At 39.4% G+C, this 24518-nt stretch overlaps 1 protein-coding gene and 1 long non-coding RNA gene across 3 annotated transcripts; one reads left to right on the top strand and one right to left on the bottom strand.

Annotated features, from left to right (window-relative positions):
• Nucleotides 1-1481: 1481 nt before the first annotated feature.
• Nucleotides 1482-18623, bottom strand: LOC107553597 (protein RUFY3-like). 2 transcript variants are annotated; one of them, XM_016235881.1, is made up of 13 exons: nucleotides 18435-18623; nucleotides 18024-18335; nucleotides 9418-9591; nucleotides 9103-9220; nucleotides 8912-9013; nucleotides 8688-8811; nucleotides 5565-5629; nucleotides 5389-5454; nucleotides 5210-5279; nucleotides 4409-4501; nucleotides 4138-4221; nucleotides 3846-4013; nucleotides 1482-1716 (listed from the first exon to the last, which is right to left on the bottom strand). In XM_016235881.1, exons 2-13 carry the CDS (start codon nucleotides 18199-18201, stop codon nucleotides 1615-1617), a joined length of 1344 nt encoding a protein of 447 aa, XP_016091367.1. In that variant the 5' UTR covers nucleotides 18202-18335; nucleotides 18435-18623; the 3' UTR covers nucleotides 1482-1614. The 2 variants fall into 2 exon arrangements, with proteins under 2 accessions (XP_016091367.1, XP_016091365.1); XM_016235879.1 differs by having other exon boundaries at nucleotides 18024-18623.
• A 4053-nt stretch (nucleotides 18624-22676) lies between these two features.
• On the top strand, nucleotides 22677-23431 carry LOC107553581 (uncharacterized). The gene is made up of 3 exons (XR_001604972.1): nucleotides 22677-22758; nucleotides 22925-23035; nucleotides 23146-23431. It is a non-coding gene; the product is annotated as an uncharacterized lncRNA (long non-coding RNA).
• The last annotated feature ends 1087 nt before the right edge of the window (nucleotides 23432-24518 follow it).

Here is a 24518-nt window from a genome sequence, read left to right as displayed (position 1 = left end):
GCTTACGAAACAGAGGTTTATGATGTAAGGGAATATATGGGGTCAAGGTATGGAGAATATATGCACATTTTCACAGATGCCTCAAAGGATCCAAAAACGGGTCATGTGGGCTCTGCATTTGTAATACCAAAGTTAAAATTAAATAAGAGCAGTAGAATATCAGATTGTTTATCAGTGTTTACTAGATAAATGTTTGCAATAATTATGGCAATAAGGTGGATTAGTGAAGTTAAAATATCCAAGGCAGTAATATGTTCAGACTCAAGTTCAGCCCTAATAAGTTGAAGAAGAAGAAGAAGAAGAAGAAGAAGAAGAAGAAGAAGAAGGCCAGAGGCGCGTGTTGTTGGCGTCACGTTGTCCTCTGATGCCGAAACATGCCGTTAACTTAAAGCTGTCTCAATACTTTAGGTTTTCGTGCAAGTTTTGTACAGCGCAAGATGTCTGCATTCAGTAGGAGCGCGCTCTTGTTGTCTCTTGTTCGCTGTATCAGGAGGACGCAGCAGTTTCCATGCGTGCAGACTGCACAGTTTACAGTAGCACGAGGTCGAGATGTGTGCTGCACACATCTGAATATTTGGGTTGAATTGTTCTGGAACAGTGTTGTAAATACAACTTAACCACTGATTTCTAGTCGTGTCCTCTTTTGGAAGGCCAAACAAAGTAGTTTTGCTTTCACAACGAAACACACAGTGTCTCCACAACATGACTGCGGCGGCAACAGCAAGAATAAAAGTTACGCCTTCTTTCTTTGCGTGAACATTTGGGCGGCGTTATGCAAATCTTCCCACATCGTGACGTAGACATGTGGGGGCGTGTTAGAACGAGCGGTTTTAGGTAGGCGTGGTTGACTCTTAACTTTTATAAAGAATATCTCTTTGGATTTGAGACTTTAGTCTTTGCAACTTTACAGATCTTCTTTATGCACCAAGAGCTTGTAACACTCCAAAGAGAAAGGAAAATTTGAAATCGCATCATATGACCCCTTTAAAACAATTTTTTTGTAAACAATTTTGACAAAATGGAATCAAATTTAATGCATCCCCACTGAATAAAAGTATTAATTTATTTTTTTTAAATTACTTCCTGATCCCAAACTTTTGAACAGTAGTGTATATGCTCACTAATATTAACCTGGATGATTCATTGTTAGTTCATGATGCTTAATGCCAAATTAACTAATTAAAAACTGTATCTTTCTATAATATGTTAACACTAAATAATAATATATGTATAACCTCTGCTTCACTGAAACAAAATATATTGGTTGACTAGTAGACAACAGTAAGTAAATCTCAGTACCTCTGTCTCCGTAACTGCTCCACCTCGTCCTGCAGACTCTCAATTTAAAAAAAAGATAAAGAGTTTCGGTTTATATATATATATATATATATATATATATATATATATATATATATATAGTGCAAACAGTTCATACAGACAGTAATATGTTCTTCTTTGCAACTTATCAAATTATTACGCTGATAAAATGTTATATATTGTTTATTGAAATTAGAAGAGGCATTTCACTCGTGCTCTCAGACTTTTGGGCCCCCCTCTTTGTTTTGCAGTGTACATGTCATGTTTTAAATGCTGTGCATATGCAGTTAAACTCCTTTACCTGCTCTCCAGCTGTTTAATAATGCTCCCCATCTGGTTTGTTTTCTCCTCCAAGCGGCTGATGATGTCATTCTTCTGTTTTGCGCTGGCCTCTGAGCTCTACAAGCCAGACAAACACAAACACTGCATCAAAAATAAATGCAGTTTTGCTACATTAGATAAGTGGTACAAATCTAGTTGTAATGTTCTTAATTTTATTAACAATTCAACACATGCAAGCCATGTGAAGCAGCAGCGGGATTCAGACAGATGAATAGAAAGTCCTGAAACACACTATGTGACTCGGGCACCTCAAGTCTACTCTACTTGCTTCTTTATGTTGGCATTGTCATATCAGATCAGTTTGGTTGTTAAAGGGGTCATATGATGCGATTTAAATTTTTCCTTTCTCTTTGGAGTGTTACAAGCTCTTGGTGCATAAAGAAGATCTGTAAAGTTGCAGAGACTAAAGTCTCAAATCCAAAGAGATATTCTTTATAAAAGTTAAGAGCTAACCACGCCTACCTAAAGCGGCTTGTTCTAACACGCTCCCACATGTCTACGTCACTATCTGGGAAGATTTGCATAACGCCGCCCAAATGTTCACGCAAAGAAAGAAGGTGTAACTTTTATTCTCGCTGTAGTATTGTTGTTGCTGCCACCGCCATGTCGTGAAGGCGCTGTGTTTCGTTGTGAAAGCGAAACTACTTTGTTTGGTCTTCCAAAAGAGGACGATATCTGCTTCGTCATGCCTGGAGCTGATCCGTGCTGGTCGCTGAGGAAATACATCAACTTTGCGCTGTCGATCGCCGGATCGGCTTTCACCGTGGACGAAGCAGAGTCCAGCCCGGGGTCGTCACATGTGGTTGCCGCAAGCCTCCTTCGTCGAATCCGCCGGCAACGCCTTTATCAAGCCCGCCGCCTCTGCTCACTCTAGCCCTTCGACCGTTCCTCACTCTAGCCAACGGCCTCTGCTCACTCTAGGCTGCCGTGTGTGACGCTGTGTTTCGTTGTGAAAGCGAAACTACTTTGTTTGGTCTTCCAAAAGAGGACGATATCTGCTTCGTCATGCCTGGAGCTGATCCGTGCTGGTCGCTGAGGAAATACATCAACTTTGCGCTGTCGATCGCCGGATCGGCTTTCACCGTGGACGAAGCAGAGTCCAGCCCGGGGTCGTCACATGTGGTTGCCGCAAGCCTCCTTCGTCGAATCCGCCGGCAACGCCTTTATCAAGCCCGCCGCCTCTGCTCACTCTAGCCCTTCGACCGTTCCTCACTCTAGCCAACGGCCTCTGCTCACTCTAGGCTGCCGTGTGTGACGCTGTGTTTCGTTGTGAAAGCAAAACTACTTTGTTTGGCCTTTCAAAAATGGACACGACTAGAAATCAGTGGTTAAGTTGTATTTACAACACTGTTCCAGAACACTTACACAAATATTCTGATGTGTGCAGCACATTTTATGGAGGACTGTTTACTGATCCTGGTAGAGTAGACTACAACGCCAGCTGTTCTGACTCACAGACTGTAAGTATGTTTTTTTATATTTTATATTTAAAGCGAGTTGTTTGGGCAGTGTAGAGTAGGGCTTGTTGTTTGTCATTTCTCCGATCACAAATGCAGACATGGTTTTATGTTTACGCGGCGTGATGCAACGCAACGCGTAAAAAGACAGTATAAGTCATTATAATCCATAATTATGTCCCCACTGGATGCAACGAATGCCTCGTTTATAATGGGTTTTCATGTTTTTGAATCATTGCTCCGGCCTGACAGGGCATCATCACAATATGGTAAGGGACGTAACATTTCCGTCACACGTTTGAGGTATTCGGCCAATCATAATGCATTGTATATCTGGCCAATCACAGCACACCTTGCTTTTCAGACCGATGAGCTTTGTAAAAATCGACGCGTTTCAGAAAGGCGGGGCATAGAGGAGAAACAATAATGTACAGTATGTGGAAAATAATGTGTTTTTTGAACCTTAAACCACATAAACATATTTCATTACACCAAATACACAAAATAATGTTCTTTTTAGCAGCATCATATGACCCCTTTAACTCCTCCATAGTGTAACCTATTAATATTGGGAAGGAAAAAAATATGTCCTGCTTACACGCAGCTTCCATGTGTGGAACAAGTCGGCGCTCCAGTGTTAAACTTGTGAATTGTGATATGCGATTTCTAACGGAAAATAGCCAGGTTTAGTTATTCAAAAATGTAACTAAATAAGATGTTTACGCATACCTGTGACTTAATGGAGAGCTCATGGTTGAGTGTACGCATTTCATCTAACTGCTGTCTGAGCTCCACCAAAGCATCATGTTTTTCACAGATGTCCTTCTCTAGCATCTTCATGGACAGCTCCATCTCTTGCTTCATCCCTATCTGCACCTCCAGCTCCTTCTCGACATCCTACACAAACACACTCTGTTTCTTAAGAATTCAGATTCTTCAGACTTGATTCTTTGAAGACCCCACATCAGAGATGACTCTGAAGATAAAGACAGTGATATACACACATGAATGTTTTACTCACCAGTCTGAGCTGAGTTTCCTCTTTGAGCTGTTTGCGAGTTTCCCCAAGCACTTGACCGTTTGCAGTACCATCTGCCCTTGATGCCTTCAAGAGAAACACAGGTCAAATATCAGAGCAAAGAATGTGACAAAACCAAAAAAAATATGTTATAACCCTACTGTGAACTACTATAAGCTTGTGGCTTGCTTTTGAATAATGAGTAGCCATCACTGTTGTTCTATTGAATGCTTGTTAACAATTAGCACTGTGGGATCAAAACAATGTTGTTCACCTTGCGACTAGACTCCACCAAGTAAGAGCTTTCATCCTTCACCCTTTCCAGCTCCTCCTGCAGAGTGATGATCCTGTTGTTTGCAACGGCAAGCTAGACACCAAGAACAACACATGCACAGACAGTTGGAACAAGAAATTGATTATTACTAGCATCTATTCACAGCTAGTTATCTCATTACTTTATTAAGTCCCACAAACCACAGTAAGTGTGTCAATAAACCACATACACTACCATTAAACCACATACACTACCATTAAAAAATCTGGGGTAAGCACTTTTTTTTTTTATTTACTTTCTTTTTGGAAAGAAATTAATATTTTTAATCACAAGGACGCATTAAACTGATCAAAAGTAATAGTAAAGACAGATAGTAAAGTTATAATTTTACAAAATATTTTTTATTTGCTGCTGAAAATTCAGCTTTGCCATCACAGGAATAAATTACATTTTAAAATATAGTAAACATTTCTATTGTAAATTGAATTAATAATAAATAATTGAAATTAAAAATATAAAATTGTAATATTTCACAATGTTCTATTTTTGAAATAAATTACTGCAGCCTTAGTGAGCATAAGAGAATTCTTTGAAAAACATATTTTTAAAAATCTTACTGACCCCAAACTTTTGAACAGTAGTGTACAGTATACACAGCTGTGTGCATGAATATGTCAGATGAATTCAGTTCTGCTAACATGTAAATTATCTATCAGTTCTGTAAATAATTTTTCTCCTGTTTATTATGCTCTTGTATTTACCACAACTTCAGTAATCAATTCAATTATAATTATTACCCACCTCCTCTGTAAGTTTTGAGTTGGACTTTTCCAGCGCATCCACTTTGGCTTGCAAGTTATTCACTGACGCACTGGGGAAGGGGAATTTAGAGTGACAATGTGAGATTGCTCATGCTTTCCAAATGAGCAGCTAGTCACAAACACACCCCACAAATCTGATGTTGGGTAATGGGACTGCACCTTAAATGTCTGTTCAGTTCCTCAACGTAATTCTTCTGGTCAAGAATAGCTGTGATTTGTCCATCACTGCAAACAAAAAGCAGCTTTAGAGGAAGCTCTGAGATTTTCACGAGTAGTCCAAAACCTGTCAGACTAACACAATTAGCTTCCATTGAGGAAGTTGAATATTGACTCACCCCTCTGTGCTTTTGCTGCTGTGTGCACCGTCTTTCAGATACATGGAAAAATCTATGACTCCAACCTATTGAGAGAGTAGAGGAGATCTTATTGCCCTGTATCACCTGTTGGCCAACACACACACTCAAAAATAAAGAAAAATGTAACAAAGATAATGCTTTGTTCCATCATATCTTGTCCTTCATTACTTGTGTACAGTTAAACTAATTAACAAATACCTGTGAGTCTAAATCTTCTCCCTTCATGCACAAGTTAGCATCAATGACATTCAGGCCCACCAACAGCCCAGCGATCACGGCTCCCTCCTCCTCCATCATAAGAGCATTGGGCTCATAGAATTCACTGAGGAACACAACAACAGCAAATATAAGACATTTACCAAACTGGGTCATAAAACCACAGTTATGGCTTTTATATTAAAGACCAAAAGCTGGAACTGTACCCGAGAAGGTCTTTTCGGTTGATGATGGTCTTCATGTAGTCTGAGAGCTTCTTCTGCATTAAAGCCAGACGAAGCCATGCTCTGCCTCTTCCTAAAGGGGTTCTGGTATAAAAGAACAACTTTAGAATCAGAAACGCAGTATGCATTTAAAAAACAACAACAACATGTTCAAGTTGAAAATGTTTTCTTACTTGAGCCCAGGAAGGTCTTTGACGCTGGCTGTGATCTCACCAGCCTCTGGAGTCAACTTTTCCACAAGCTCCAAAGGACCCCAAAAAGACTTATTTTGACCAAGGAACGTCTTCTTACCTTAAAAAAAAAGGATATCTTTAGAAAAAAAACAACAACTGAAAACAGACTGAGTATACACAGCATACCAAAAGTACTGTGCAAACAGTAATTATCCAAATAAACGAGCAGATGATTACATGATTATTGCGTAAACGACACAAATGAATGATTACTCTGAGGACAGTGGAATTTGGGTTGGGATTTGTTGCACTTACTTTTAAGCCCATGTTTCAGACAGTGCTCCATGACGACAAAAAACTGCTGCAGTGGGGCATAGTCTGAGTCCAGTGTGCGGCCCAGGTTCAATGCAGACTCAATCAAGCCCTTAATGCTCAGCTTGGCCATATTCATCAGGTTAAGCCTCTCGATGGCAATGGGGTCCTTGGGATCTGGAAATCAAAAAATTCAAGCATGAATTAAAACATTGCGGTAAAATATGATTCAATTCTCCCACTGTGACTTCTCCTACACACAGTATTTAACATGGGTGTCAAACTCAATTCCTGGAGGGCCACAGCCCTGCAGACGGTGCGTTCCAAATGGGATATATCGCCCTCCAAAGGGCACATCGGAGTGAAAACAATCATGGCCCCCATATTGAAGGGTCGTTCCAAACCGAGGTGCTCAAATCTGGCCACTTCAAAAGGCCCTTTGGAATGAAGGATTTCGAAGGGTACAACTGATGGACACTTCGGGCTCCCATGAGCATTTGCTCAGATTCTTTGCATGATGACGGCGCCTCCGTGTGGGCACGTGATGATGACGCAAGAAGGGCACTTCAAGTAACAGTTGTTTGGTCCCCTACACCCTTCAACCCTTCGAAGCTCTCACTCCGGAGGGTAAACCCTTTGAAGAGATTAGGGCATAGGGATGAGCCCTTCCGAATGGAACGCAGTTTAGCTCCAACCCTAATTAAACACACCTGATCCAGCTAATCAAGTCCTTCAGGCTCAATTGAAAACTACATGGTTTGTGTGTTGGAACTAAACTCTGCAGGGCTGCAGCCATCCAGGAACTGTGTTTGACACCCCTGATTTAACAGGTTTCAGCATGAGACATAAGCAATATATGAGGGTTTGGACTGGAGATTTTCTGAGAAAAAGACTTTATGAGAACTTTCCACTGTTCTGCGGCTACGTGTTTTCCTCCATGTCAGGCAAAGATTTATGAAATTCTGGTTGATGCGATGTGTAATGCATCAAATGCAGACAGATTTCATCCCACCATCTCAATCATGCCCAATCATGAATAAATAATAAGTCTGTTTTTTAACTGAACAGATGATTGTTTTGAAGGCTGTTGTTTTCAGGATAATCTCAATCCAACTTTACAATGCATCACAAAGTAGATAAACTACAGTAAATCAATTTTTACTGAACAGAATTTCGAATTGGAGTTCTCAAGCCTCACCCTGTCTAAACCAAAACACACCCACAGTAATGCAATCATTTCATCATCAAGACTCTCAATCCATGTCTGTTCACGAATAGCAGTGACCTTTTTCATGAGGACATGCAAGGACTGGCAAGAAAAAAGCTGCTATACAGTATACAATTTTACATAAATATTAGAAATATATTTTTCTTTAAAATCACTTCGGTTGATTTTACAAATGGGCCAAGATGGGCTCATTTGGCATTTAGTTAATTTTCTCATCTCAGTGCACTTAAATTGCAAAAAAATGTCTCATTGCTTTTAGGTGTTGAGACAGGAGAAATGATCCAGGAGGCAGTGGGTCATTTTCACAGCACATTAACTCTTTAAATGAAAAATGATAAAACGGAACAGTCTGTCAGTTTAAGTCTTGTCATCTCAGCCCAAATTTATTTTAAATGGCCATTACTCATTCAATAATATTGAACTGCTAACGCAACAACAAAAATGAACAGTAAAACCAACAAATTTTTACTAGCGTTTCAGTTTATACCATGTATTAAAGACCTCCTTGTAGCTTCACACAGTCACACAGCAAAGACTGAGTCAAGCCATAGCTTCATGTCTATGCAAAGGTTATACAAATCACAGAAACCATATTCTTTCACTGTAAGAACACAGAGATTGTTTTAGTGTGTGTTTTAGTGTATATAGTCTCTGAATCATAAATATTTCATGTCTCTTACAAGGTCTACAGGGAATTAATCTGAAGAGCCATAAATTGATCACTGATAATGCTGATAAAACCATGCGATCAACATGCCAAATCAGCCAGAGAATGGAAAAATCTATGACTCCAACCTATTGAGAGAGTAGAGGAGATCTTATTGCCCTGTATCACCTGTTGGCCAACACACACACTCAAAAATAAAGAAAAATGTAACAAAGATAATGCTTTGTTCCATCATATCTTGTCCTTCATTACTTGTGTACAGTTAAACTAATTAACAAATACCTGTGAGTCTAAATCTTCTCCCTTCATGCACAAGTTAGCATCAATGACATTCAGGCCCACCAACAGCCCAGCGATCACGGCTCCCTCCTCCTCCATCATAAGAGCATTGGGCTCATAGAATTCACTGAGGAACACAACAACAGCAAATATAAGACATTTACCAAACTGGGTCATAAAACCACAGTTATGGCTTTTATATTAAAGACCAAAAGCTGGAACTGTACCCGAGAAGGTCTTTTCGGTTGATGATGGTCTTCATGTAGTCTGAGAGCTTCTTCTGCATTAAAGCCAGACGAAGCCATGCTCTGCCTCTTCCTAAAGGGGTTCTGGTATAAAAGAACAACTTTAGAATCAGAAACGCAGTATGCATTTAAAAAACAACAACAACATGTTCAAGTTGAAAATGTTTTCTTACTTGAGCCCAGGAAGGTCTTTGACGCTGGCTGTGATCTCACCAGCCTCTGGAGTCAACTTTTCCACAAGCTCCAAAGGACCCCAAAAAGACTTATTTTGACCAAGGAACGTCTTCTTACCTTAAAAAAAAAGGATATCTTTAGAAAAAAAACAACAACTGAAAACAGACTGAGTATACACAGCATACCAAAAGTACTGTGCAAACAGTAATTATCCAAATAAACGAGCAGATGATTACATGATTATTGCGTAAACGACACAAATGAATGATTACTCTGAGGACAGTGGAATTTGGGTTGGGATTTGTTGCACTTACTTTTAAGCCCATGTTTCAGACAGTGCTCCATGACGACAAAAAACTGCTGCAGTGGGGCATAGTCTGAGTCCAGTGTGCGGCCCAGGTTCAATGCAGACTCAATCAAGCCCTTAATGCTCAGCTTGGCCATATTCATCAGGTTAAGCCTCTCGATGGCAATGGGGTCCTTGGGATCTGGAAATCAAAAAATTCAAGCATGAATTAAAACATTGCGGTAAAATATGATTCAATTCTCCCACTGTGACTTCTCCTACACACAGTATTTAACATGGGTGTCAAACTCAATTCCTGGAGGGCCACAGCCCTGCAGACGGTGCGTTCCAAATGGGATATATCGCCCTCCAAAGGGCACATCGGAGTGAAAACAATCATGGCCCCCATATTGAAGGGTCGTTCCAAACCGAGGTGCTCAAATCTGGCCACTTCAAAAGGCCCTTTGGAATGAAGGATTTCGAAGGGTACAACTGATGGACACTTCGGGCTCCCATGAGCATTTGCTCAGATTCTTTGCATGATGACGGCGCCTCCGTGTGGGCACGTGATGATGACGCAAGAAGGGCACTTCAAGTAACAGTTGTTTGGTCCCCTACACCCTTCAACCCTTCGAAGCTCTCACTCCGGAGGGTAAACCCTTTGAAGAGATTAGGGCATAGGGATGAGCCCTTCCGAATGGAATGCAGTTTAGCTCCAACCCTAATTAAACACACCTGATCCAGCTAATCAAGTCCTTCAGGCTCAATTGAAAACTACATGGTTTGTGTGTTGGAACTAAACTCTGCAGGGCTGCAGCCATCCAGGAACTGTGTTTGACACCCCTGATTTAACAGGTTTCAGCATGAGACATAAGCAATATATGAGGGTTTGGACTGGAGATTTTCTGAGAAAAAGACTTTATGAGAACTTTCCACTGTTCTGCGGCTACGTGTTTTCCTCCATGTCAGGCAAAGATTTATGAAATTCTGGTTGATGCGATGTGTAATGCATCAAATGCAGACAGATTTCATCCCACCATCTCAATCATGCCCAATCATGAATAAATAATAAGTCTGTTTTTTAACTGAACAGATGATTGTTTTGAAGGCTGTTGTTTTCAGGATAATCTCAATCCAACTTTACAATGCATCACAAAGTAGATAAACTACAGTAAATCAATTTTTACTGAACAGAATTTCGAATTGGAGTTCTCAAGCCTCACCCTGTCTAAACCAAAACACACCCACAGTAATGCAATCATTTCATCATCAAGACTCTCAATCCATGTCTGTTCACGAATAGCAGTGACCTTTTTCATGAGGACATGCAAGGACTGGCAAGAAAAAAGCTGCTATACAGTATACAATTTTACATAAATATTAGAAATATATTTTTCTTTAAAATCACTTCGGTTGATTTTACAAATGGGCCAAGATGGGCTCATTTGGCATTTAGTTAATTTTCTCATCTCAGTGCACTTAAATTGCAAAAAAATGTCTCATTGCTTTTAGGTGTTGAGACAGGAGAAATGATCCAGGAGGCAGTGGGTCATTTTCACAGCACATTAACTCTTTAAATGAAAAATGATAAAACGGAACAGTCTGTCAGTTTAAGTCTTGTCATCTCAGCCCAAATTTATTTTAAATGGCCATTACTCATTCAATAATATTGAACTGCTAACGCAACAACAAAAATGAACAGTAAAACCAACAAATTTTTACTAGCGTTTCAGTTTATACCATGTATTAAAGACCTCCTTGTAGCTTCACACAGTCACACAGCAAAGACTGAGTCAAGCCATAGCTTCATGTCTATGCAAAGGTTATACAAATCACAGAAACCATATTCTTTCACTGTAAGAACACAGAGATTGTTTTAGTGTGTGTTTTAGTGTACATAGTCTCTGAATCATAAATATTTCATGTCTCTTACAAGGTCTACAGGGAATTAATCTGAAGAGCCATAAATTGATCACTGATAATGCTGATAAAATCATGCGATCAACATGCCAAATCAGCCAGAGAATGGGGTGGGGCGGGGAGCCAGCCAAAGAAAACAGGCCAGACAAGAGGCATCCAGCAAAATGGGTGGCCAGATATTTTGCTAGCTAGAGAGCTAGTGAAAAAAGTCACAGAGACAAAGCTTTTGATGGAAACATCAAACCATAAGGAAGGTAGATAACAGACACTGAAGAAGAGACAAATAAAGAGAACATGAGCACAAGAGGTGAAGCTATAGAAGCTGTGGTGCAAATGTGCCATTCAGGGAGGTTGGTTTGTAAAGACAAGGCCACATGGCCACACCTGCTGTGGTTTTAGGATGAGGTGGACTGGGGAGAGCGACGCCACCATACGCACCTTTAAACTCATCAAGCATTCGCATTTGCTCCACCAAATCTGTGAAATCCTCCCATGAGTCTTTGCAAAAGGCAATGGAAAACAGAAAAAAAAGCAGAAAAGGATTGTGTCATGCACATCATGGGAATAAACCAAAGCAACAACAAGAGGGAATACACATTATGTTGTAGGAAATTTGGGTGTAGACTCTTAGCTACAGAGCCAAGCTCAATCTCTCTCACTTTCATACAGAAGCACTACAACCGAGACTATTAATAGCAAACTGAGTGTTGATGGTCATTAAGAGCCACTATTATAACGTGTCAGCAAATCTAGATCAGAAGACAGTTACTATGAAGTAATTTGACTACACTAGAGCTCAAACAATGCTCTTCTTGTCCTGCAAGACTCCAGTGGCAACTTCTCTAAACCGATTTGTTTGACAGAAAGCCTTGGGAAATAATGTAATATTTTCTTTCCATCCACAGCACTGGAATAATATATTTTTTGTTAGATTCGTTCCACGATTCGTTAAAGGTGATAGAACACCAAATTAAAAACAATTTAAAAACTGCCATTGTTCCAAACATCCCTCCTCTCGATGGCAATGGGGTCCTTGGGATCTGGAAATCAAAAAATTCAAGCATGAATTAAAACATTGCGGTAAAATATGATTCAATTCTCCCACTGTGACTTCTCCTACACACAGTATTTAACATGGGTGTCAAACTCAATTCCTGGAGGGCCACAGCCCTGCAGACGGTGCGTTCCAAATGGGATATATCGCCCTCCAAAGGGCACATCGGAGTGAAAACAATCATGGCCCCCATATTGAAGGGTCGTTCCAAACCGAGGTGCTCAAATCTGGCCACTTCAAAAGGCCCTTTGGAATGAAGGATTTCGAAGGGTACAACTGATGGACACTTCGGGCTCCCATGAGCATTTGCTCAGATTCTTTGCATGATGACGGCGCCTCCGTGTGGGCACGTGATGATGACGCAAGAAGGGCACTTCAAGTAACAGTTGTTTGGTCCCCTACACCCTTCAACCCTTCGAAGCTCTCACTCCGGAGGGTAAACCCTTTGAAGAGATTAGGGCATAGGGATGAGCCCTTCCGAATGGAATGCAGTTTAGCTCCAACCCTAATTAAACACACCTGATCCAGCTAATCAAGTCCTTCAGGCTCAATTGAAAACTACATGGTTTGTGTGTTGGAACTAAACTCTGCAGGGCTGCAGCCATCCAGGAACTGTGTTTGACACCCCTGATTTAACAGGTTTCAGCATGAGACATAAGCAATATATGAGGGTTTGGACTGGAGATTTTCTGAGAAAAAGACTTTATGAGAACTTTCCACTGTTCTGCGGCTACGTGTTTTCCTCCATGTCAGGCAAAGATTTATGAAATTCTGGTTGATGCGATGTGTAATGCATCAAATGCAGACAGATTTCATCCCACCATCTCAATCATGCCCAATCATGAATAAATAATAAGTCTGTTTTTTAACTGAACAGATGATTGTTTTGAAGGCTGTTGTTTTCAGGATAATCTCAATCCAACTTTACAATGCATCACAAAGTAGATAAACTACAGTAAATCAATTTTTACTGAACAGAATTTCGAATTGGAGTTCTCAAGCCTCACCCTGTCTAAACCAAAACACACCCACAGTAATGCAATCATTTCATCATTAAGACTCTCAATTCACGTCGGTTCACGAATAGCAGTGACCTTTTTCATGAGGACATGCAAGGACTGGCAAGAAAAAAGCTGCTATACAGTATACAATTTTACATAAATATTAGAAATATATTTTTCTTTAAAATCACTTCGGTTGATTTTACAAATGGGCCAAGATGGGCTCATTTGGCATTTAGTTAATTTTCTCATCTCAGTGCACTTAAATTGCAAAAAAATGTCTCATTGCTTTTAGGTGTTGAGACAGGAGAAATGATCCAGGAGGCAGTGGGTCATTTTCACAGCACATTAACTCTTTAAATGAAAAATGATAAAACGGAACAGTCTGTCAGTTTAAGTCTTGTCATCTCAGCCCAAATTTATTTTAAATGGCCATTACTCATTCAATAATATTGAACTGCTAACGCAACAACAAAAATGAACAGTAAAACCAACAAATTTTTACTAGCGTTTCAGTTTATACCATGTATTAAAGACCTCCTTGTAGCTTCACACAGTCACACAGCAAAGACTGAGTCAAGCCATAGCTTCATGTCTATGCAAAGGTTATACAAATCACAGAAACCATATTCTTTCACTGTAAGAACACAGAGATTGTTTTAGTGTGTGTTTTAGTGTACATAGTCTCTGAATCATAAATATTTCATGTCTCTTACAAGGTCTACAGGGAATTAATCTGAAGAGCCATAAATTGATCACTGATAATGCTGATAAAACCATGCGATCAACATGCCAAATCAGCCAGAGAATGGGGTGGGGCGGGGAGCCAGCCAAAGAAAACAGGCCAGACAAGAGGCATCCAGCAAAATGGGTGGCCAGATATTTTGCTAGCTAGAGAGCTAGTGAAAAAAGTCACAGAGACAAAGCTTTTGATGGAAACATCAAACCATAAGGAAGGTAGATAACAGACACTGAAGAAGAGACAAATAAAGAGAACATGAGCACAAGAGGTGACGCTATAGAAGCTGTGGTGCAAATGTGCCATTCAAGGAGGTTGGTTTGTAAAGACAAGGCCACATGGCCACACCTGCTGTGGTTTTAGGATGAGGTGGACTGGGGAGAGCGACGCCACCATACGCACCTTTAAACTCATCAAGCATTCGCATTTGCTCCACCAAATCTGTGAAATCCTCCCATGAGTCTTTGCAAAAGGCAATGGAAAACAGAAAAAAAAGCAGAAAAGGATTGTGTCATGCACATCATGGGAATAAACCAAAGCAACAACAAGAGGGAATACACATTATGTTGTAGGAAATTTGGGTGTAGACTCTTAGCTACAGAGCCAAGCTCAATCTCTCTCACTTTCATACAGAAGCACTACAACCGAGACTATTAATAGCAAACTGAGTGTTGATGGTCATTAAGAGCCACTATTATAACGTGTCAGCAAATCTGGATCAGAAGACAGTTACTATGAAGTAATTTGACTACACTAGACAAAGGAGCTCAAACAATGCTCTTCTTGTCCTGCAAGACTCCAGTGGCAACTTCTCTAAACCGATTTGTTTGACAGAAAGCCTTGGGAAATAATGTAATATTTTCTTTCCATCCACAGCACTGGAATAATATATTTTTTGTTCGATTCGTTCCACGACAGCTTTAAAGGTGATAGAACACCAAATTAAAAACAATTTAAAAACTGCCATTGTTCCAAACATCCCTCTATGACTTTCTATCTTATGTGGAACATAAAAGAAAGGTTTTCGTCCATAAAATATCTTCTTTTATGTTCCACAGAAGAAAGTCACACAGGTTTGGAATGACATGAGGGTGAGTAAATCATGACAGAATTTTCATTTTTAGATGAACTGTCTCTTTAAGATTTTCTACAGTATGTCGCTTGGCTGAGGGGGGAAAAGAAAAAACTAAAACGAAATCAAACCATAAATGACACTTAATGAGGCAGAGCACACCAAATACATTACAATAAACAGTTGCATGCAGTGAAACAAAACAAGGGCAAAGTGGCAACCAACCAATTTCTGACTTATATGCAGTGGTTTAATTGAAGAGAATATTTGAAATCACAGAAACCATATTCTTTCACTGTAAGAACACAGAGATTGTTTTAGTGTGTGTTTTAGTGTACATAGTCTCTGAATCATAAATATTTCATGTCTCTTACAAGGTCTACAGGGAATTAATCTGAAGAGCCATAAATTGATCACTGATAATGCTGATAAAACCATGCGATCAACATGCCAAATCAGCCAGAGAATGGGGTGGGGCGGGGAGCCAGCCAAAGAAAACAGGCCAGACAAGAGGCATCCAGCAAAATGGGTGGCCAGATATTTTGCTAGCTAGAGAGCTAGTGAAAAAAGTCACAGAGACAAAGCTTTTGATGGAAACATCAAACCATAAGGAAGGTAGATAACAGACACTGAAGAAGAGACAAATAAAGAGAACATGAGCACAAGAGGTGACGCTATAGAAGCTGTGGTGCAAATGTGCCATTCAAGGAGGTTGGTTTGTAAAGACAAGGCCACATGGCCACACCTGCTGTGGTTTTAGGATGAGGTGGACTGGGGAGAGCGACGCCACCATACGCACCTTTAAACTCATCAAGCATTCGCATTTGCTCCACCAAATCTGTGAAATCCTCCCATGAGTCTTTGCAAAAGGCAATGGAAAACAGAAAAAAAAAGCAGAAAAGGATTGTGTCATGCACATCATGGGAATAAACCAAAGCAACAACAAGAGGGAATACACATTATGTTGTAGGAAATTTGGGTGTAGACTCTTAGCTACAGAGCCAAGCTCAATCTCTCTCACTTTCATACAGAAGCACTACAACCGAGACTATTAATAGCAAACTGAGTGTTGATGGTCATTAAGAGCCACTATTATAACGTGTCAGCAAATCTAGATCAGAAGACAGTTACTATGAAGTAATTTGACTACACTAGAGCTCAAACAATGCTCTTCTTGTCCTGCAAGACTCCAGTGGCAACTTCTCTAAACCGATTTGTTTGACAGAAAGCCTTGGGAAATAATGTAATATTTTCTTTCCATCCACAGCACTGGAATAATATATTTTTTGTTAGATTCGTTCCACGATTCGTTAAAGGTGATAGAACACCAAATTAAAAACAATTTAAAAACTGCCATTGTTCCAAACATCCCTCTATGACTTTCTATCTTATGTGGAACATAAAAGAAAGGTTTTCGTCCATAAAATATCTTCTTTTATGTTCCACAGAAGAAAGTCACACAGGTTTGGAATGACATGAGGGTGAGTAAATCATGACAGAATTGCTGTGTATACTGTACACTACTGTTCAATTTTTAGATGAACTGTCTCAAGATTTTCTACAGTATGTCGCTTGGCTGAGGGGGGAAAAGAAAAAACGAAAAAAAAATCTAACCATAAATGACACTTAATGAGGCAGAGCACACCAAATACATTAAAATAAACAGTTGCATGCAGTGAAACAAAACAAGGGCAAAGTGGCAACCAACCAATTTCTGACTTATATGCAGTGGTTTAATTGAAGAGAATATTTGTTGTAAAACATCTATGAAAAAAATATACTGGAGAGATCTCTGAGAAAATAGTACTCTCTTAACTTCCTTTGGCTCTGAACCCTGGGTGCCGAGGTGACACTAAAAAAGTGATTTGTTTATCACAATGTGATAGTGAGGAGACCAACAAGTCACACAGTTCAAAGGTGATGCAATTCGTGAAAATGCACAACCAAAAAATAACTACTTCTGTAGTGTATAATCATCTCAGAGGACGACTCTGTAAGCAGACCTTATCAGATAAGGTTATCTATTCCTTGTCTTGCCACATGCTCGCCCAATGCAGATAAAACACATTAGATCGAACTGTTGCTGTTAGTGGCTCCTGGTCACATCTTCTCTACTGCCCGTTGATCACATGCCTTCAAGACATTTGATTGAGTGGGAATCTCAGGCCCATCTCCAGGTCAGCAGTACTGTGTTCATATGATGTCCTCTTTTAACCTTTGGCAAGGTAAACCGTGACTCTCCAGTAATGCACTGGATTAGCAGAACAATTGTGAGCTCTGACACCATCCCTATTCTAGAAAACAATTTATTGCCTTATTTTTTCCTTTAGAAAAGTTCATAAATGAAAAACAAATTTGCAAAATGCCTTTTATTTTTTATTAAAATCAACAAAAAAAAACCCATATCAAACAATATAAAATTTGTTAAAGGCTCATTTTTATTTTTGTTTATTGGAGGTACTTTTAAAACAAATTTGCAAAATGCCTTTTATTTTTTATTAAAATCAACAGAAAAAAACCCATATCAAACAATATAAAATTTGTTAAAGGCTCATTTTTATTTTTGTTTATTGGAGGTACTTTCGTTCTGAGGGATTTTCCGAACAGTGCAGTCCTCATGCCTAATTTGTGCAATGTGATAATACTTTAATTAGAATAAAATAGCACATGAACAGCTTCTCTGAAATCATTCAGTGGGAAGCAAACCTTCATGCACACTTGTGCTCCATAAAAACTACATTTCCAGGCAGGCCTGCGGGAACGCTGAGAGCATGATGGTGGAAGGTTGGGCCAGCACCGCCCAGTGCGATAACAGCCACAGAGGCCTAGTGATGCTGTGCGCGCCTACCTTCATGAGCCGGCTCGGGATCTGGCGTTAGCGAGATGTCATTGAGCTCGCGCAGGCACAGCCATTCGCCATCCACCGACACGCGGAAGTTGCATAGGTAGATGGTCTCTCTGGCAGCCTGTGTGATCTTGTCAGTGGTGGGGGTGGGGGCCTCGCTCTGGGGCGTCAGATCAGACATGGTGACTCAGCTGATAGCTGCTGCGACGACAACAACACTTACGATGACGGCCCTCAGTGAAGAGTCAGGAGCAGTGAATAGGAACAATGACGATTTGTTTTTTTTGTTTTTTCAAATCCAGTCCAAGCAAGAATCTTCTCCAGCACAAAGGAAGAATGAAAAGAGAGTCAAGGAAAACAAAGGAAGGAAGGAAGGAAGGAAGGGGAAATATAAACAAGCAGTCCAGGGCAAACCTGACTGAAGGGATGCTATTCTTCTGGGGCTCAATGGCCTTGTGAATGAGCAGCGACAGCTAAAATCCTCCGTGTGAATAAAGGCTTCAGTGCTCTCTGGCTCAGCACAGCCAGGGGATTGAGATGCCGTGCGAGCCTCAGTGCAGCTACAATCAGAGATGTCTCTTTCTCTCTCTCAGTCCCTCCCTCACAGCCCAGCTGCTTGCATTCACCGGATTGGCTGCATGCGCTGCAAATGGGAGGGTGTTGATCAAGATGGCTGCCGTGATGCTGAGGAGGATTGTGGGAATCACGTGAGCAGATGGTGGTGGAGGAGAGGGAGGGCACAGTTCCCGAGAGACCTGTCAGATGCGGGGGGAGGTGGGGGTGGGGTGTGCTGTTGTCAATGATCCACATGCCGCACAAGAAAAGGGCGGAAGCCCTACTGATTGAGAACTAGAGCATTGCTGATAAAGCTGCTTTTTACTGGACAACAAGTTTAAGAGGAGCAAGCATGCACTTTGTGTCAAATTAATAAACATGATGCAAAAGTTATACAGATATTTGATAAAAACAGTCACACATATCAACCACTAGCTATCCTGGGGTGGTACTGTAACAATTTGAATAATAACAAGGTAGACTTTCTTTTGTTAAACCAGTACCTTTCAAAAGAGAAGAACCTCATGTGCAAAGTCATGTAAAATGGCATTTGAATATTAGCAGTAATCTATTAGTCGAATTGTATTAATTATTTAGAAAAGAAAAGCATTTATGCATGAAAACAATCAATTAGAAACACATTTTATGAAACTGCATTGGGTACGGACAAAGGTTTGGGTCAGTAAGAAGGAATTCAGCAAAGATGCACTGAATTGAAAGTGACATTTATTGTGTTATAAAAGATTCATATTTCAAATAAACGCCGTTCTCTCTTTTTTTATATAATCCTGAAAAAAAGTGTACAAAAACATTAAGCAGCACAACAATGTTTTCACCATTAATAATAATAAGAAAAGCATAAAATATGCATATTAAAATGATTTCTAAAAGATGAAGTGGCACTGAAGACTGGAGTAATGGCTGCTAAAAAAAAATCAGCTTTGCCATCACAGCAATAAATTATATTTTAAAATGCACTAAAAGAGAAAACAGTTATTTTAAATTGTAATATTTCACAAAATTATTGTTTCACTGTATTTTTGATCATATCAATGAAGAATGTAAGTACAGAAGACTTCTTTCAAAAACACAAAAAAAATAATCTTACCGACCCCAAACTTTTGTACGGTAGTGTATCTCTAAAACTATGCAGATAAATGAAAATATCAAATAAATGTTCACATGAGAGTAATGTTACATCCTTCAGTGATGCAGTTCTTAGCCAGATATGTCATTACAGATATTACCATAATACTGCTAAGTAATTGCAGGAATAACTACGAATATCACGAATAATTTCTGATTTGTGGACATAAAGGTTGTGGATATCTACATCCATACAGTAGGTGTAATCTTGTTTACATGCGAGCTGATGACAATTTGTGCTAGCTGTGGGCTATTTATTTACTGATGAATTAGAAGTCATAATTTCAAGAAAAAAACACCAATCTAAGAAAGACAGAGCTACTGCAAACTTGCATAAACGCCGCAGTGGCTGTCATTGTGCAATGTTGTTGACATTGAAACATAAGGCTTGCGTCAAATAATGCAGCATGTTCAAGTGAACCAAACACTATCAGATCTTATCAAACAAACCCATATGCAGACGATCATAACATATACTCACTTCTCGTTTTCTTGTTAGTCTTCTCAATCTGGAATTCATATCGCACTGGGACAGGAAGAGAAGAGCTCGTCTTTGTAAACTGTATACTTGAGTTATAAGTTAGCGCCTCCTTAAAGTAAATCACCGAGGCAGGGGAAAGCGACTCCTCTGGACTGTTGGCCGTATGTCCATCGCTGTCCTGCATGTGGGGCTCTAAACAATGTAATGACATGAAAAAATACTAAATTCACAAAGCTTTTTATTTCTGGTTCTCAGGAGGATATACTTGTGAGCCATACTCTTTTATTTCTCAGAAAGAATCTCTTAAATGCACTTTTCACTTTCTCACTTTGTTTAACTGTCTAGTAAACAGTGGACATATATGCACCACAAGTGAATTTCGTCATTTTTGTCTTGTTGTTTTTTTTTTACTAAAATACACAAACCTTATCAACACAGTGTCATTCCTACAATATCTTAAATTATGTGCTAATTTCCCATAAACGTGGAAATAAATAGACCTTAGTTCAGTGGTTCATCCTGGTCCTGGGGACCCCCACTCTGCACATTTTGCATACAGATACATACAAATTGTGCAGAATGGGGGGTCCCCAGGACCAGGATTAAGAACCACTGCCTCATTTTTACAAATATGTAGATGCACCACTAGAGAGCGCAATCAGCAGCATTTTGGTTAAATGTCCTTTTACGCCGTACGCCTTTTACATTTTAAGGCTAAATGTTAAGCCTTCAATAACTCCTAATTCTTAATTTTTTGCTACCCCTAGAACTTTTCCACTGGTAGAACATGGCTTTATTTGTCATGTGTTAATATAGATGTACAATGAATTTATTTGGTTGTAGGTGCCCATGTACAGAAAAAAATAAAAATATATATTATATTATATTTTGACTCTCCCCTTTGTTAATTTTTTTTTGGGTGGGGGTGGGGGGGATTCTCCATGACCTTTGGATAATGCAGGTGGCCAGTTCTTACATCTTCTTTAAGCATTGGCCACCTGAATTTTTCAAGAGAAAAATTTAATATTTGGGTTTTGTTTTTCTCTGTAATCTTTGGATAATGCAGGTGGCCATTGCTTAAAGAAGTGTTGCGTAACATGTCTTGTATGTGATGTCTTGTAGATATTTATTTTCGGGGGGATTGCCGGACTGCAGTTATTCCTTCAGCATACACTCACTCTACCCTACCAGAGGACTTCAGATTTTGCATAATTGTGTGTCATATGACGTAGTAAATCTTGTGATTATCTATACAGCTGCAATTCCCTTCTTATGCTGAATTGTATTTTTTCCTGTGTTCCTAGTTTTTCTGTTATGGTCCTTTGCTCATATGCTTTGTTCCATTTTCTTTGATTCCTGTGGGTTACGTTTGTTGGCTTGTTTGCTTAGTTTACTCAATGACTGTCTGCTTGTGCATACACGTATCAGATTTACCCTTTTGGTTTTGTTAAACAATCTTGATTACACTCTTGATTACACTCATTCATTATTTGCAGCACCCTAATGGGAAGTGTACTGTAAATAAAGTTATATACATTTCGCACTTCTAAGCCAGGTCATTTCTAGAGTTATTTCAAAACAGCTCTGCCCATTTCATCACTCACAAGTGAGAGTTCAGTTATTTAACCATCCACTCCCCCCCAATAACCTTGGCACAGTGTATGAGCTAAATTTCCCCTTATATTCACCAGGAAATAAGGAACAGAAATGAAAACAAAGAGGCCACAAAGAAATCAGCATGACATCTTATGACTGTGACCTTCTTTTGAGATGTAGGAAATCTTCAACCTTCTCAAATCTCACATTTTTATATTGTATCAATTTCCTTTCAGAAATTCAATGAATATAGAAAATTGAGTAAAAGCATACATTTTACTTCATGATTATGAGTACATACAGTATATCTATTCTATTACTGATTGATCATTCCTCTTGTCCAAACACTGGACCTTGTTATTATTAATTAGACATCACATACAGTGTGTAATATCTCTGGATGTATGAAAAGCACATACTTCTTGCTGCAGTTGTGTTAGATATACAGTGTATTAAACAGATACGTAACCAGAGGAAACAAAGCTTTCAGTTATAAGTCTTCAGTTTAATATTTTTGCTGTTTCAAGAAAATATATTTTTTTAAATTGGGGGCTGGTTGCATAAAAAGGTTTAGACTAGTCTTACAAGTTAGTCATCAATTTTTTTTCTTTAAGACTGGTCATATGTATTTCATTCTGTTACATAAAAGCGTGGATTAGTCTACACTGAATCCAAAAAACAAGACTGATTACCGCTTGGCTAATTGCTAGTTGGTCAAACTAGTTCTTAAAACACCGTCTTAACACAGAGGCTAAGTTTCTGCAACTAAATAGTTTTCCTGCTCTGGATCTGCTATGTACATTAGTCCTTAAACTTAACATAATTGTGTTTAGGGCAAGCAGGGGGGCTATCACAACGCTGTTTATGCAGAGGCAGACTGCTGAAAGCAGTGAAGCCCAGATGGATTCGTGCAGTTGAATTGCTCCCACCAAGTCCCTCTTGCTCAAAGACGGAGATTATGTAAGTATGTATACGAGTACTGTTACATGAAAATATTTATACATCTTTATTTCTTCTAGAGATTCATTTTTGCAATGTAGTTCATGAACATTGTAATTAACAAACGATTGCATTTGTTTCTGACCACAAACCAACCCCCCACCCCCCACCCCCCTTCTGACCTTAGATTGACTGTGACTGGAAAAGGAAAGGGTAAAGGAAAGGAGGTTAACAGAAAGTTAAAGGTGTGTTTGGATCCAAATAAGAGGCAAGGACAGAGATTACTGAAGGGCAAATGGTGAGATATACACCACTGTTACACTACTAATTACTGAATGTAACAACCTATTATAATGTATATGTTTATGTATTATATTGTGAGACTTAAATTCTGTGCCATTCCTATAGGAGGGGAAACAAAAACCAAAAGAACAGAGGAAGAAAAGAGAAGATTAAGAAGTCTGACAACAAGGATGATTATTGAAGTTACTCTATCTGTTATAATGCACAAGATTTCAAAGCCATTTAGCCATAAATGTATTCTTTGTGATTCTTTGTGATTTCTATGATGAAACTATAACTAACACTATCGTTTTGAGCTAAACACACTTTTTAACTTTTACTAAATAATTTTTATACAAACGTTTGTAATCCAGAGGAAATCTGTGTGTGATGTAGCCATGAAATAAAAATAATAGCCTACATGCTAATTTGGTGTTTTGTTTACTGAAGAATATTAGTATGAAGCAATAAATGTTTTGATTACACAAGGATAAATCACAACGGACCTTGTCTGTTCAGTCTCCCAAAAACTACTATAACAAAACATTTTTTGTTTTACAATTTAAAGTCCTCTCATTTCACAGTCTATAGTCTATTGCTATCTACTGATAAAGATTTCAATTAATTGAAAAATTCATTACAAAAATACAGTTTGTGTCATGCTCATACTCATTCAATGAAGAAATTGAATGTGAATTGCCTTTGCTGAGTAGTACATTCAACAGCTGAACTTTTCCGGCAGAATATTCAGCTTCTGCGGAAAAGACCTTCTTATCCTTATCCTTCTTAGAAATTCGTATCCTGCTGTTCACACGATGTGTGCATTTATGAGAAAAGACCACAGTTATCAGAAAGTGAAAGCACAGAAGGCCACTGTAACTGTCGTGTAACACAGTATGTAATTTTAGACTTAGAGAAAGGCAGTTGAAACCAAACCGATGGCACACGTTTATATCAGATGCTACCTGCAAACCAATCAGGTTGCACAGGTAGTCAAGTTCCTCCAGGATGGCACATCCATACGTGTCATATGTGAGGGGAGGGGGGGAGGGGTGCTTTCAGAGGTGTGCAAAGAACCAGAGATGGACCAGAAACTGGAAGAGAAGGGAGAGGTACAATGAAAAGATGGAGTTCTGTCTCCAAGGCAGGCAGTGGCTCTGGCAATCTGTCTGCGGTGGGTTCAGGTTCAGGTGTGGTGAGGGGCTGGATGGGCTCTGGGTCAGTGGCCTGCATGGGCGTAGATTCCAGGTTTGTTATAAAGTCTCTTTCATCCATTGTGAAGGGGGACCCATACTGCAGCAACACCTAGTCCACATACTCACAAACATTCCCTTGAGGACCATCCCCAGATAGCTTAGCAGAGGCAGTTATCCAGAGAGGGTTTGTGGTCAACACATTCTCACTACCAACTCGTCATATTCTGCCACTTGGTCAGGAACCTCTGGCATCAAACACAAACGTGATGGGCATGGGAATATCACCATGATGACATTACATAT

The sequence above is a fragment of the Sinocyclocheilus grahami genome, unplaced genomic scaffold (genome assembly GCF_001515645.1).
Source record: "Sinocyclocheilus grahami isolate Dianchi unplaced genomic scaffold, SAMN03320097.WGS_v1.1 scaffold475.1, whole genome shotgun sequence".
Taxonomy (NCBI): Eukaryota; Metazoa; Chordata; class Actinopteri; order Cypriniformes; family Cyprinidae; genus Sinocyclocheilus; species Sinocyclocheilus grahami.
This window is presented reverse-complemented; position numbering and strand designations above follow the sequence as displayed.